Source organism: Fukomys damarensis, unplaced genomic scaffold (assembly GCF_012274545.1).
Source record: "Fukomys damarensis isolate Sample0158 unplaced genomic scaffold, DMR_v1.0_HiC HiC_scaffold_23, whole genome shotgun sequence".
Taxonomy (NCBI): domain Eukaryota; kingdom Metazoa; phylum Chordata; class Mammalia; order Rodentia; family Bathyergidae; genus Fukomys; species Fukomys damarensis.
Genome location: NW_022900935.1, coordinates 9,837,139 through 9,850,050, shown reverse-complemented (window position 1 = coordinate 9,850,050; position 12,912 = coordinate 9,837,139). Strand labels below are relative to the sequence as shown.

The window sequence follows — 12,912 nt, the reverse complement described above, 5'->3', positions numbered from 1 at the left end:
GTGTGTGTGTGTGTGTGTGGCCGTGACTGTTGGTACTTGGTTGTCTGTTGGAAGCTGCTTTAGGTGCTGCACTCTCAAAGCTTCCGATAAAGCCCTAAGCCACTGAGACTTCAGGACTGGCAGAAAAACCTGGCCTGAGCTGCAACATGGAGGATCTGCCTCATTATAGGAAGTGTGTCTCGGGCCTGCGTGCACTGGGCGGGCCCACTTTCACTCCCAGAGCAGCCCCACTTTCCTTGTCCAGATGCCCAGAGCTCTGTGCCCACCCAGATGCTGCCAAGAGCCCAGGTGCAGACGTGGCTGTAGTTGGCTCTGTGTGGCAGGGACCCTGCAGCCAGCCTTGCAGTTTTTCCTGGAGACAGCCCCGGGCACTTCCTCTGGAGCCCATAAACAGGGGGCACTGTTCCCCCTTCCCATTTCACAGAAGAAGAAAAAGAGGCCCAAAGAAGGGAAGCATAGTGCCTTGGCTAGGGCAACAAAAGGAGTGAGGGGAAGGCTCGGCAGCTCCCTTCCTCTTCGGCCAGAGCTCTACCCCAACTGGAGGAACTTTCCCCAGGTCTCCTGAGCTTCCCTGACCGCACCTAGAGCCCCCCAGGTGGGGTGGGTGGTTGTAAGACACTGGGCTGGGATAATCTGTCTCCCTGAAATAGAATTCTGCCCAGGATACTGGTGGGAAAGTGCTCCGTGTGGCTTGAGGCTTGGTGTAAAGGGGATTCTGGAGCAGCCTGGATGGAACCCAGGCTTGGGAAAGGGTAGGGACTGAGAATGTGAAGGAGATGCTCCCTGAGCTCTGCAGATGGGTGGGTCTCATTCACGGGCTCTTCCCAGGCACCAGTCAAGCCCTTGGAAATCCTGCTAAGTCCTAACTCATCTCCTACCTGCCTGCAGAGGCTCCCCCACCCCAGAATCTTACCTTCTCAGAAGTGCAGAAACTCAGGCTCTGGCTGTTGTAGGAACCCATCTCATTACTGCCCAGTGTCCACTCGAGGGCCCCCTGACACACCACGGTTCCAGTGACCCTTTCCTCTTGCCAGCTCTAGAATCTCCTGCAGGGTCTCTCCCTTTCCCAAACTCCCTAAGGTAATCGAATGTACTGTGTCTTAGTTATTTTGCTTGTTGCTAAGACAAAATATCCGATGCCCAAAGTTAAGGGAGAAAAAGTTTATTTGGCTCAAGTTCTGCATAGGTTTCAGCTCATAGTTATCTGGCTCCAACGCAGGGTGGCATGGCAGAGGAATCACAGAGGAGAAGCAATCAGGGTGGGAAGAAGGTAGCAAAGCAAGAAAGGGACAAGACAAGCCTCTTTCTGCCTCTTACTGTATCTAAGCTACTGGGCTTAGGGTGGTTTCAAACCGATCGGTGGAGTCATTTAGTAACCACACACGCTTAATCCCAGCATCACACACTCTAGATTTAGCAACCTCTGCAAAAGGTCCACATATGACCACATGAGGCTTGGGGGGAACAGCTAGACCCAAACCATAACATACTAGAAATTCAAGTCCCGAGGCAGCAGAAGAGGGCCTTGGGCAGGGCCAGGTAAGGAGGTGTCCACCGGGATCCCCTCTTTTCTCTCCCCACTCCTCGCGCCCCCAGCATAGGTCTATACATTTGGGGACCTGCACTCAAGTTTGCAGGTGAGCCAGGGACCCCCAACAACCTGTAGCCTGAGGCAAAATTCACAGGGAGGATCAAACATTAACTTTTGACACCTGAGGACCCGCACCTCTCCGCTCTTGGCGTTGCACCTCCCCCAGCCCCAGGCCCAGGCCTCCCCGCGAGCCTCTTCCCCAGTCTGCCAGCACCTGTTCGGCCCCACCAAGAAAAAACTTGCAAACAGAACTGCTCCTGGCGCGCAGACTGTGGAGCCTCGGGGTTGGCGGCCCTTTCACTCCTCTCTAGCAGACCTTCTCCGGCACCGGAGAAGCGCGGCCCTGCAACCCCTTCTCACGCGCTTCCCTGCTCCTTCTCTGGACACCCAGGATTTGCCCTTCCAGCCCCCGCCTTCCCAGGGCTTTGCACACGCAGAGTCCCAGGACTCCAGAAAGTCCTTTCTCAGGTTCAAGTCGCTTTGTCCGCTTTTCCAAGGCCCCTCACAGGCTGCACAGGGTTGAACACCACCCGTCTAGAGGGAAGCGCACGGTGCCCCGGCCCCAGGCCGTGCACACGCCCACCCCGAAGTGCCCGGCAAGAGTCCCCGCGCCGCAACCCTGGGTCCCGAACCGGCGCGCCTCCCTAGGCTCCCTGCATCCCGCACGTTCCCCCAGGCTGCTCCTCCGCGCTGTGCCTCCCGGGGATGTGGGCCTTGGTCTACACTCTGCAGCCTCACCGTGTGCTTCCTGGCCACCATCTTCTCCAGCTTTTTGGCAGTCTTCTGGGCAGCGGCCGGGCCTCGGGGCGGCAGGCGCCAAAGCGGAGAGGGCGCGCAACCTGCGCGAGCCCCAGACACACACAGACACACACACTGACACACACACACACACGGCAGGGGCGGGGCTCTCCCCTTCCCCTGCCGCCTCTCAACCTCGGGATGGGAGGGGTGGCGAGTACTAAATATAGACTTCAAGGACTTGGCCAGGCAAAGATTGCCCGAGCCGGCCGCCTGTCGGGCCTCTGTGGAGAGGGTTGAGGCCTTCACCTCTGACCGTTGCAGGGGTGCCAGGAGCTGGAGGGACATTTAAGGAAGGGGGCCCTCAGGCCAGCGAGGAGGCCCTTGTCCCCCACCACAGGTGGCAGACGTGGCTCAGAGGGCCTCCGAGGGGGCTCTAGGAGCTGCAGGAAGAGAGTGCTGGGCTCTAGTGTTGCAACTGGGAACAGGAGGGACCCGCTGCGTGCCTGTGCCCAAGTGGAGACTCGGTGCACTGGAGTCACTCTGGGTGCTAATCGTCTGTCCAGCTCTGTGCTAAGTTAGGCTCACTCCTCCGTGCCTGCGGCCTGGGCGTGCCCACGTAAGCAGCTGTTCTGGTCATTATACTTGAGGGTGCATTTCTAACTGCGGGGTTCCATCCCTCCCATGGCTATAGCTCTGAGTGGAGAAGGATTTGGATTCTTTTTTGGGGGGACTGAGCTCAGGATCTTGGCACTTGTGAGGTAGGTGCAGTGCCAATGAGCTAAATCCCCAGCCCAGGCTTGGATTTTTAAGGGCACTCAGGTGAGAAATACTTATGAGGTGTGCATAGGTACCATATTTACTCAAAGTAAATAAGGCTGCTGCCCTCCGTAGCACTGGGCTTGGAAGGGTAATTTTGGATGGAGGGGAGGAAAAAAAAATGTGCCCCCTCTTCCAGCTCTTCCAGCTGGGCACTCCCTGTCTTCCTGTGCTCCTGTACCCCTGCCTTGGTTCCTTCCTTAACAAGTGAGTTTAATGGGCAGGCGATGACCTTCCTGGGAGAGGGCCCAGGGTCTCAGAGGAGAGGCAGGAAATTTGATCCACAGAGTGTGTAGGTTGGGGAGCTGTGGTTTGGAAAACGTCTGGTTAAAACTCCTTCCTCAGGGCAACCCACTTTCTGGGTCCCTTCCCCTCTCTCTCTCTCTCTCTCAAGAACTGTCTCTCTTCAATAAAGTCTCCTATTAAATAAAAACACACAACTTCTTCCTCAGAGAACACTATCCCAGTTTGGGTCACAGGGAGTCTAGTGTAGACTTCTCTTTTTCCACTGCTGCTGGGGTCAAGGTAGACAAAGGGTGTTCTTTTTCATTCATTCAAGAAACATGTGAGCAAGACAGACCTAGTCCCAACAAACTGGGCAAGCGAAACCTTAAACAATAGGAACAGCATTGAATTCGGGATAGGGGAACAGAGTTGAGGGGACCGGCATAGTTGGGGATGATCCCTTCTGAAGAAAAAGTGCAAAGTGGGAGTTTGGAGAAAAGTGTTTGTAAGAAGGGGAGAAAAAGTCATTCATTTGAGACACATTTATTGATAACCTACTGTGTGCCAGTTCTAGCCCTGGGTATCCAGACAGGTACGGGACAGTGGCTCAGTGACTGAGCACTTGCCTAGCATGCTGTCTTCCACCTATCCAGTCCCACCCTGAGCTGTGTGACATCAAAAGCAGTCGGATTCTTCCATCATTGGAGCTCGAAGAACCTAAGAAAACATCAGGTCTTACCCTTTCATCATACAAATGGGACAACTGAAGTCCAAAGAGGGCAATTCTGGACTTTTGTGACACTGTTGGCACCTGCTATATTCTCTTTGCCTACCTGCCCATCTCAGAGGTTACCTGCAAACAACTCCTGGACACACCCCGACCGTTACCCACTGTTCTGTAAGAGCTGGAGAGCAGGCAGGAAGTTAATGCCCAGAAAGGATGCCCTCTGATCCAGAAGAGTTGAGTTGGGGGTCATCTCAATGGGACAATATGGAGACTGAGGTGCCTAACACGCTCAAGCCCTGTTGCCTGCAGTGGTCAAGCCACACGAACACCCACTTTATTGCTCTTTGGCCATGAGCTTCACTTCTTTATATCCTCACTATACTTCCACAGATAAACTTGCCCTCAATCAAATCCTTACCTCAGGGGCAATCAGCAGGGAGTGTGGCAGGGACCATGGCCAAGCCAAACACAACAGGTCTGCAAGCATCTAGTCCAGTGTTCTCGACCGCTGCGCTACTAACATGTTAAACTGGGTAGTTCATTGTTGTGGGGCTGACCCGTTGCTGCGATTTGGGCATGGTTTGAATGTGTTCCCCAAGGCTTCATGTGCTGGAAGCTTGGATCCCAGTGTTGAGAGGTGGTGGAAACTTGAAGGGTGTACTCAGTGAAAGTGGACACCGCCTTGGAAGGGACCAGTATTAACTGGTCTCCCCAAGTGTTAGTTCTGGCAAGAATGGGTTGTCATAGAGCAAGTCCCCCCTTGCTCCTGCACTCAGCTTGTTCTCTGTTTATCGTGCTGTCATGGAGCCAGGGGGGCTGAGGCCAGGATGACAGGGCCGTGCCGTCTGGACCCTCCAACATCATGAGGGCAGGACAGCAGAGTTGTCAGCCAAATAAACCTCTTTACTTTCAAAGGCCCCTGCTCTATTTCACTGCAGCAACACAAAACCAACTAAGACATGGCACAGTGTGGGATGCTTAGCAGCACTGCTGGCCTTTGTCCACTAGATGCCAGTAGCAACCTGAGCTGGAACTGTTTTCTGCTGTACCAGCTGTCCTCTAGGGCAAACTGTCCCTGGCTGTACCACAACCACTGCTTCACACCAGAGTGCGTCTCTTGCCAGGTTGAGAGAAAAGAATTCCAGGCCCTGAGATTCCTTTCCTTTCCCCCATACTCTCCAGATCCCATAGATTGAAGCCAATGGAATTTACTTCCAGAAACTTTTATTACAGAGTGAAATAACAAATTTGAGATGAACAAAACCAGACACGGGGGCTCAGAAGTCAATCCTGTTTCCAAGTGGCCGCAGACCAGTACGGCTCCAGGGTGGAACAGTCCTGCCTCCTGGCCATACTCCTGCCTGCATTGGCCCAGCCCAGCACCTAGCAGCTGCAGAGTAGGGACCTAGTGGTTGGTGACAGCTAGGTAGCACCTGCCTCCTAATCGGGGCTGAGCTCTGCAGGGATTCCTGGCCTTGAAGTCTTTGCTCTGTCACTTCGCTTTCTTTTTTTTTTTTTTTCTCATTTTGTTTGGTTTTGTTTTTTTTGAGACAGGGTCTCACTATGTAGTTGAGACTGACCTGGAACTCACTATGTAGCCCAGGCTGATCTCAAACTCACAGCGATCCTCCTGCCTCAGCCTCCCGATTGCTGGGATTACTGTCATGTGCCACCATGTCCAGCTTCCTTTCTCCTTTCTTAGCCCCTCACTCCCCCAGGCTGGAAGGCCCCTGAATGGACCAAGAGAAAGATGACAGAAGTGCGGACCACAGCCCAGATCATTTCTGTTTTATCTGCTACATCAAGGAGACAGGGGAATGTGGGTGAGTCATACTGTACTTCCAGGCTGGGGAAAATAGTCTAGATCCCACTGAAGGCTGTGTTACCCTGCAAATGACAGGCCTTTCGAATATCTCTTTAATAGCCAGTACAGCGCAGGCATTGGCCAACTGGAACAAAGTGGGCTGCAGACAATTAATGGTCAGACAGGAAACCAGCTGATTGTGGGTTCTGCCCAAGCCCAGAACCATTCTCCAAACTACAGTCCTGCATGTCCTTATGCCAGGCCTTGAAACCAGCTTCCCAGCCAGGGACCATAGCTCCAGGACCCGTGCCTTACGTACAGGGCATCCACAGTGCCTAGTGCAGGCCTGGACAGTGCTGGAATTCAGTAAAGGACTGCTAGACTAAGAGGCCGAGAAGGCAGTCCCTGGTCTGGAACAGGATGATGTAGGAGGGCGTGTCCTAGTGCAGCCCCAGACTGAAGGGAGAACTTGTCCTGGTCTGATGAGAGACTGAGGGCTCTGTCGCTGAAGCCAGCTCGGGCTCAGATCCAGATACAAGGCTGTCTGGCTGAGGTAAGGGAGAGGATAAGACAGAAGAGAAGAACCACCGTCTACCCCAGTATGGAGGCCCAGTGTCCTTGGAGTGGCATGGTCCACAGCAGGAAGAAGACCATGACTAACAGAGCAAGACCCAAGGGTACAGATGCTTTAGCTTCCACTTCTGTGGGCTCAGGTCCCAGCTCTGTATGTTGGGGTCCAGCGTGGCCATGCAGGGGTCAGCAAGGAGCTAGTCTTGCAAAAGTTACAGAGAATTTGCTGGAAGAACACCAGTTTTTGAGCCATCTCCTTCAGTAAAGCCAACCTGGGGGAGACAAGGATGAAACCAACATTTCCTAAGTACCTATTGTGTACCAGGTGTTTATCTCACTCAATTTCATGTCTGTGCCATCATGGGACAGATTAAATTATTCCCGTTCTACAGATGACGAAACTGAGGCTTAAAGAAGCAAAGCCACTTACGCAAGGTTTCTTCACTCTTATTAAAGTCTGAGCTCTTACTATCACATGTGCCACAAGCAGCATCAGCTAAACGCCTGGTGATGGACACATGGTTTTGGAGCGACGGTGGAAGCAGGATGTGGACACAGATGTGTACCTGGTGCTTGACTGTGACGGACTGAATATGACTCCCCAGAGACAGCGGCTCCTGCCCCTGCCCTCAGCCACTCCCAGCCGATAACCAACACTATCAATGAGGAACGCCCAGGGCATCAGGAACAGAGTAGGCAGCCTTCCCATGGGCCTGTCCCTACCCCTCACAGGCATCAACACAGGTGTAAACTGCTGGAGACTTTGTGCCTCAGCAGGGAGGGGCACGATGAAGGGATAGCTCTTGTCCTGTCCCTGTCACATCCCCCTATGCCTGGCTCTGGAAGTCCCTGTGGATCCCAGGAGCCTCCTGGATGAGAGAGGAGTGAGGCGTAGAGCCAGCCTCCTCCCGCTCTTCCACAGGGAAGTGACGCCGCGTCTCCCAACTGGCCCCGCAGACACAGCTTTGCTCAGCCTCCCCGGGCTCTGTCACCTCTGCTGTCCCTCAAGGCCTGGGCTCTCCTCAGCTTTACACAGCCCTGGGCTGGAACAGGAAGGAAAGGGACTGGCCAAATGGCGGCCATCTGGACCCGCACGTCTGTGTGCCCATCGTGGGGAGGCATCTCCCAGCCCACTGCGCCCAGCTTTGGCCAGCGTTGCACCCCACCCCTGCCCCTGAGAGCGCAGTATGAGCTGCTACCGGTGTGTTCCTTCTGGGCAGGGGCTGTCGAGCTGAAGGACCATCTTCCAGGCTCCGAGCCCCCCGGCGATAGGAGCGAGTGCTCTCCGAGCTGAAAGACAGAGAAAGGTCAGTGTCGCCCTAGTGCTCAGAGCCGCTCAGAGCGAGATTGGGCTCATGTGAACAGCAAGGTGGGGGCTTAGGATGGGTGTGCAGAAGGTCCACAAGACTCTTAGAAGGTCTCGTCCACCACAGGGCCCAGAGACCTAGAACTGAAACCCAGGGGGCTTTGGAGGTATCCTCAAGTCCAGCTTCTCCAAACTCCAGAAAAAGGGTGTCCAAGAAGGGAAAGGACTGGACACTTGGGTTGAGGACGTACGCTACACAGCTGGGGCTAAGCCTTCTCTCATCCAACCTCAGCAGCCCGAGTCTCAGGGCAGACCTGGGAGCAGGATAGGGAAGGCCAAGGGGCTGACATCCACCTCCCAAGGTCCAGGATCTTTGCCTAGAGTGTGGGCCCCAGAGAGAGCTGCAATGTGGTCTAGTCCTGGAGCAGGTCCCACTAGAGGCAGAAAAAACAAATGCTCAGAGAGATCAGGATACTTGCCCAGGTCACGCAGCTGGGCACTTACCCACCTGAACCGGACGGGGAGGTGCACCTCAGCAGGGGTGGTGCCAGATGTCACAGTGGCTCGGGAGGTGCCTGGGGGCTCCTGGAGGCCTTCCTCAGAGCTGGGAAGGGTTTGGCTAGGCCCCCCGGATTCCACAGGGCTTGTGAGGCTGGAGGAGGAGGAAGCTGGGCTGCCCAGGCCCTCAGAAGCCTCAGGGGGCTCAGAACTCAGGCTGGAGACTTCAGAACGATCTAGAACCAGAAGTGATAATTTCCTCTGCTCCATATCAAAGCAGTCTCTAGCTTCTAGGATCTATCATGGTTCTGTCTACCTGCCTCACCCCTCCACCCCTCCAGCTGTCTCCATCTGCAGGGTACATTCATATCTACTGGTCGTGCAGGCTCACTGCCCCACTTCTGCTCAGGACCTTGGCTCTCGTTCAGCCCAGGTTCTACGCAACCCCTCTCGATAGCCCTTCTAAGCCACCCCAACCCCAACAGGACCTGCTCCCTCCCAATCTCCCAGAACAAGCCTGCTCTACCATTCAATAAGTAGTTCCTGAGCACAGGGAGCCAGACTTGGTGGGAGACACTGGGGAAACAGCAGTCAACAGTCAAATCCCTGTCCTTTGGGAATTAACATTCTCTGTGGCACTGAGCTTTATACCATAATCAACTGCATTCCAGGATTTGGGCCACAGCACATGCTAGGCAAGTGCTCTACTACTGAGCTGCACCCTCAGCCAGTTTTTATTTCCTTACTGGATCTAGAGACCTGGCAACCCTCGAAGGACTCAGGATGAAGTGGATGCTCCACCAATTTTTTTTTTTTTTTTTTTTTTTTTTTTGGTGTTTTGAAACAGGCCTGACTATGTACTTCAGGCTGGCCTTGAACTCACTATGTAGCCCAAGATAGCCTTGAATTCATGGCACGCCTCCTGCCTCAGCCTCCCAAGTGCTAGAATTACAGGTACGCACTTTTTCATAAACTCTTGCCTGTCTTTTTATTTAAGTGAAATAATGAGGAATACGGAATGAGAGCTGGGTCACTTGGACTAAGACAGACCTGGGTTTAAATCCCACATCTGAGGCTGATTAGCTATGGGACCTTGAGTATGGTTCTTACTTAACATCTCTGTTCCTTTAACCTTAGGGGGAGGTTGGACCCCCACCCGCCAGTGACTGTGAGGATGGTGTGGACTAGCTCGTACACATTCTTGGCTCAGTGCCCCAGCACATAGTAGGCCCTCAAAAAAAATGGTAGGCATTTTTCTGAGCAGCTGACTTTACCTCCAGTGGCATAGTCCACACGCCCTTGTACCACGGTCCGAGAAGAGGCTTTGACTGGCAAGGGCGGGGGGCAGTCCTCACTCTGGCTCTGTAGGGTGGCTGGTCCCAGGCTGCCAATGGTCTCATAGGTCTTGTTGCTGATGTCCAGCCTCCTGCTGGCCCAACGAGCTTGGGCTGGGGGCTTCAGAGAGCAGTGCTGTGGGCAAGGACAGCCTGGTTTCCCCAACTCAGCCTGCCCTCCCACGCCAGGCCCAGTCCAGCTTTCCTTCTGCCATCTTAGGCCTGTGGGCCAGGGGCCAGGGCCCAGGACAGAGGCTGGGCCCCACCTTCTCTTCCTCGTCCTCCTCACTGTCAGTGCCAGGCTCCACAGAGATTCCCCAGGCGTAGTCCAAGTGCAGCGGGAAGGTGAGGGTCCCTGCCTGCGCCTGCTCCAGCTGCCAGGAACAGAGGCTTTCCAGGTCAGAGGTCAGGGGCCCAGCAGGAGAGGGAGGGTCAGAGGGCAGACCCTTCCCTTAGACTCACCAGCTCCTCACACTCCTTGTGCTGCTTCTTCCTGACAATGTCCAGAGCTGTCTCTCCTGCCTCGTTCACTGTAACAGGGCAAAGCCAGGGGTCATGGGCACGGTGGAGGAAACATTAACAGTTTAGAGGTTAAGATGGGCCAAATCAAATTTCTCCAAAAGGTCAACGTTGAATTTGATGCCGTTCTCATCCAATTCAGTTTGTGACCAGAATTGTGGAAAGAATTAAATTCGTGGACCAAGGTACCACACTATATTTGAAACTATCTGACCAGGTTGTTGTGAGAATGACATTAATATGCATAAATCACTTGATATACTAGCAGGCATTATGTTAAAACAGTAAACAGCAGCTATGGCAATCAGCATTATCCAGATTTAGCTAATATTTATTTTGCTAGATACTTTCAGAAGCATTGTTTTAATCTTTTTAGCAGGCCGACTAGGTCCATGGCATCATTGTCATTTTACAGATGAGAAAGTTGAGGTTCCAGAGATGAACACAGACTCCTAAGGGCACAGAGGCAGTCAGAAACCAGCATGTCTGTCTGCAAAGCTGTGCTTGGTAACAGTGCCCTTGATCCAAAAAGCAGGCCCCACCCAGGGGCAGTGGGCATCTCGGTCTGATGGGGGGAATCCTCAACCACACCTGTGCCCACTGAGGCTCTCCCTTTCAGCAGCAGCTTGAGGCAGTCGGACTGGCCATGGAGTGCAGCACAGTGCAGGGCGGTGTTCCCATCTGCAGCCTTGGCGTCCAGGTGGCCACTGGGGTAGGGGGAGCACAGAAGGGGGACAGATGAGGAGGCCAAAACCAGGGAGAGAGGGGGAAAGAGGAGCGGTGGCAGGCGGGTTCTCACCCATTCTGGATGATGAAGTCTACCAGGGGCAGGGACGCCTGGTTGGCAACTCTGACGGCCAAATGCAGGGCCAGCTCTCCAGGTGCCTGGATCAAATACACACATCCACACGTGAGTTTCCCCAGGCCACCTGCCCCCACCCAATGCTGCCTGGATGCCTCCAGATAGGAAGGAGCTGCCAGAACCCCAGGGAGATGAAACTGAAGGGCAGAGCCTTACATCTGGGGCGAGGGGAAAGGGCTGACGATTTCCTCACGGTTTTAGGCCACAGTTCCTCCTCCTCTGCCCGACCCCCCCCAAAGGAGTTCCTGAACCTCATTCTGGCCTGGGCTTCCATCTCTATATGCAGTTCCCACTGTGATCACCACAGCCCCACACTTTCCACTGTCAGTCACACACAGGGCTGTCCTATCATTCAGGCTGCTGCACATTCTGACTTCACCCAGGTGTCATCCCCTTACTGGCCACTGCACAGCCCAACAGGGTATCAGACAGCTCAAAGAGATTCAGGTGTTTTTTGTTTGTTGGGTGGGTGTGCAGGGGATTGAACCCAGGGCCTTGTGAGTGCCGATCACACATGATACCACTGAGACACACACCCAGTTCATGACATCCAATTTTTAATGTCCGATTAGCAACTCCTGATTAATTCTTCCAGTCTCTGATATCTTTTCTCCTTGCTCACATGGTGTCGATTACTGGCACAGCCAATGTAATAGCTTTCCCTGCTCTAATCTGACCTGCTCTCATCTACTCTCAAGCTATTCAATCCTGGGGGAGCTATTATTTACCCCTTTTACAGATGAGGAAATGATTCTCAGATAAGTAAGCTGCTTTGGACTGCACAGCTAGAAAAAAGACACAAGCAGGGTTCTGGCTCAGACTTGCTTGACTGAAGTTTTGCTTTTCCCCATTTACCCCTGAGATTTGAGCAGATGGCAGTGACAGGTTCTGGGGGAGTAAGAGCTGGTCCTGCAGGAGGCCTGGAGAGTGTGTGTGCAGGTGGATTACAGGTGGTTGCTGGGAGAGGTTCTCACCTGCCCATCCAGCCCTGGCAGTGGTTGTCCAAAGTCCTGCCCACTAGCAAAGGCCTCCAGTACTGACAGGAGGTCCCTGTTGTAAATGGCTGCTTGGAGTTTCTGAGCCTCACATGCAGATCGGCGGGCAAACCTGTGTTCTACATACTTGGCCACGATGTAGTCCCTGCGGGTGCTCCTACCAAGACAACCACAGTTCTCAGAGGAAGGACTGTTTCTGCCCAGTCCACCCTGGAGCCATCCCACGGAGGATAGTGCCCCATTTCCCAGAATCGTGTTTTGGAGACTTTTAAATCTGAGGCTTCCCTCTCCCAAAACTTCTGTTCTTGGACCCCTGTGAGACCCAGGAGCTGGGAAGGCAGAATCCCTCTATCCCAGGAACCTCCGTACATGTCACTCTCAGCAGAGGGCTTAGTACCACCATGAGAGGGCAGCTGGGCCTCCATGACTTCATTGAAGCGCGTGTTTCCGATGTTCAAGGCCAGCTGGAGACACGGGAAAGTGTGCATGTAAAACCAGGTGGTCAGGACCGCGCTCAAGAGAAAGCTGAGCTTCTTCAAGTCGCATCCCTCGGTGGCCCTCCCCATCCAGGCCACCGCCTGAGGACACCCGCTTTTTGGCCCCTTCAGATGCAGCCCATCTTGGCGTGGCCCCACCCCCAACACTACAGCTCCTGGAGAGCCCCGCCCAAGCCCCTCCCCTGGACCAAGCCACACCCCTAGTCCCACCTCTGGTCCCGCCCGCGACCCGCCCTCACCAACAACTCGGAGGGGCCCAGCAGGTCCAAGGTGAGGGACTGAATGCGCGAGAAGCGCACGCCCAGCTCGCGGTGGACCCCGGAGCACTGGATGCAGGTGAGCACGCCCAGGTTGGTGCTGAGCCATGTGGGGTCTGCAGAGGAGCACAGCTGCAGCGCGCAGGCGCGGCCCTTCCCCTCCAGCCTCC

At 54.3% G+C, this 12,912-nt stretch overlaps 2 protein-coding genes across 2 annotated transcripts in view; both read right to left on the bottom strand.

Annotated features, from left to right (window-relative positions):
• Positions 1–961, bottom strand: part of Tcea3 (transcription elongation factor A3) — a 55,424-nt gene extending 54,463 nt beyond the window's left edge. The window contains exon 1 of the mRNA XM_010625982.3: positions 914–961. Coding sequence (XP_010624284.2) covers positions 914–961 — 48 coding nt within the window. The remainder of the gene's footprint in view (positions 1–913) is intronic.
• Positions 962–5,873: 4,912 nt separating this feature from the next.
• Asap3 (ArfGAP with SH3 domain, ankyrin repeat and PH domain 3) overlaps positions 5,874–12,912 on the bottom strand; it is a 27,992-nt gene continuing 20,953 nt past the window's right edge. The window contains 11 exon segments of the mRNA XM_033767240.1: positions 5,874–6,746; positions 7,674–7,764; positions 8,289–8,514; positions 9,553–9,748; positions 9,879–9,986; positions 10,075–10,142; positions 10,723–10,838; positions 10,931–11,016; positions 11,968–12,145; positions 12,358–12,452; positions 12,725–12,908. Of these exon segments, the coding sequence (XP_033623131.1) occupies positions 6,672–6,746; positions 7,674–7,764; positions 8,289–8,514; positions 9,553–9,748; positions 9,879–9,986; positions 10,075–10,142; positions 10,723–10,838; positions 10,931–11,016; positions 11,968–12,145; positions 12,358–12,452; positions 12,725–12,908 (1,423 nt within the window). The 3' untranslated portion in view covers positions 5,874–6,671.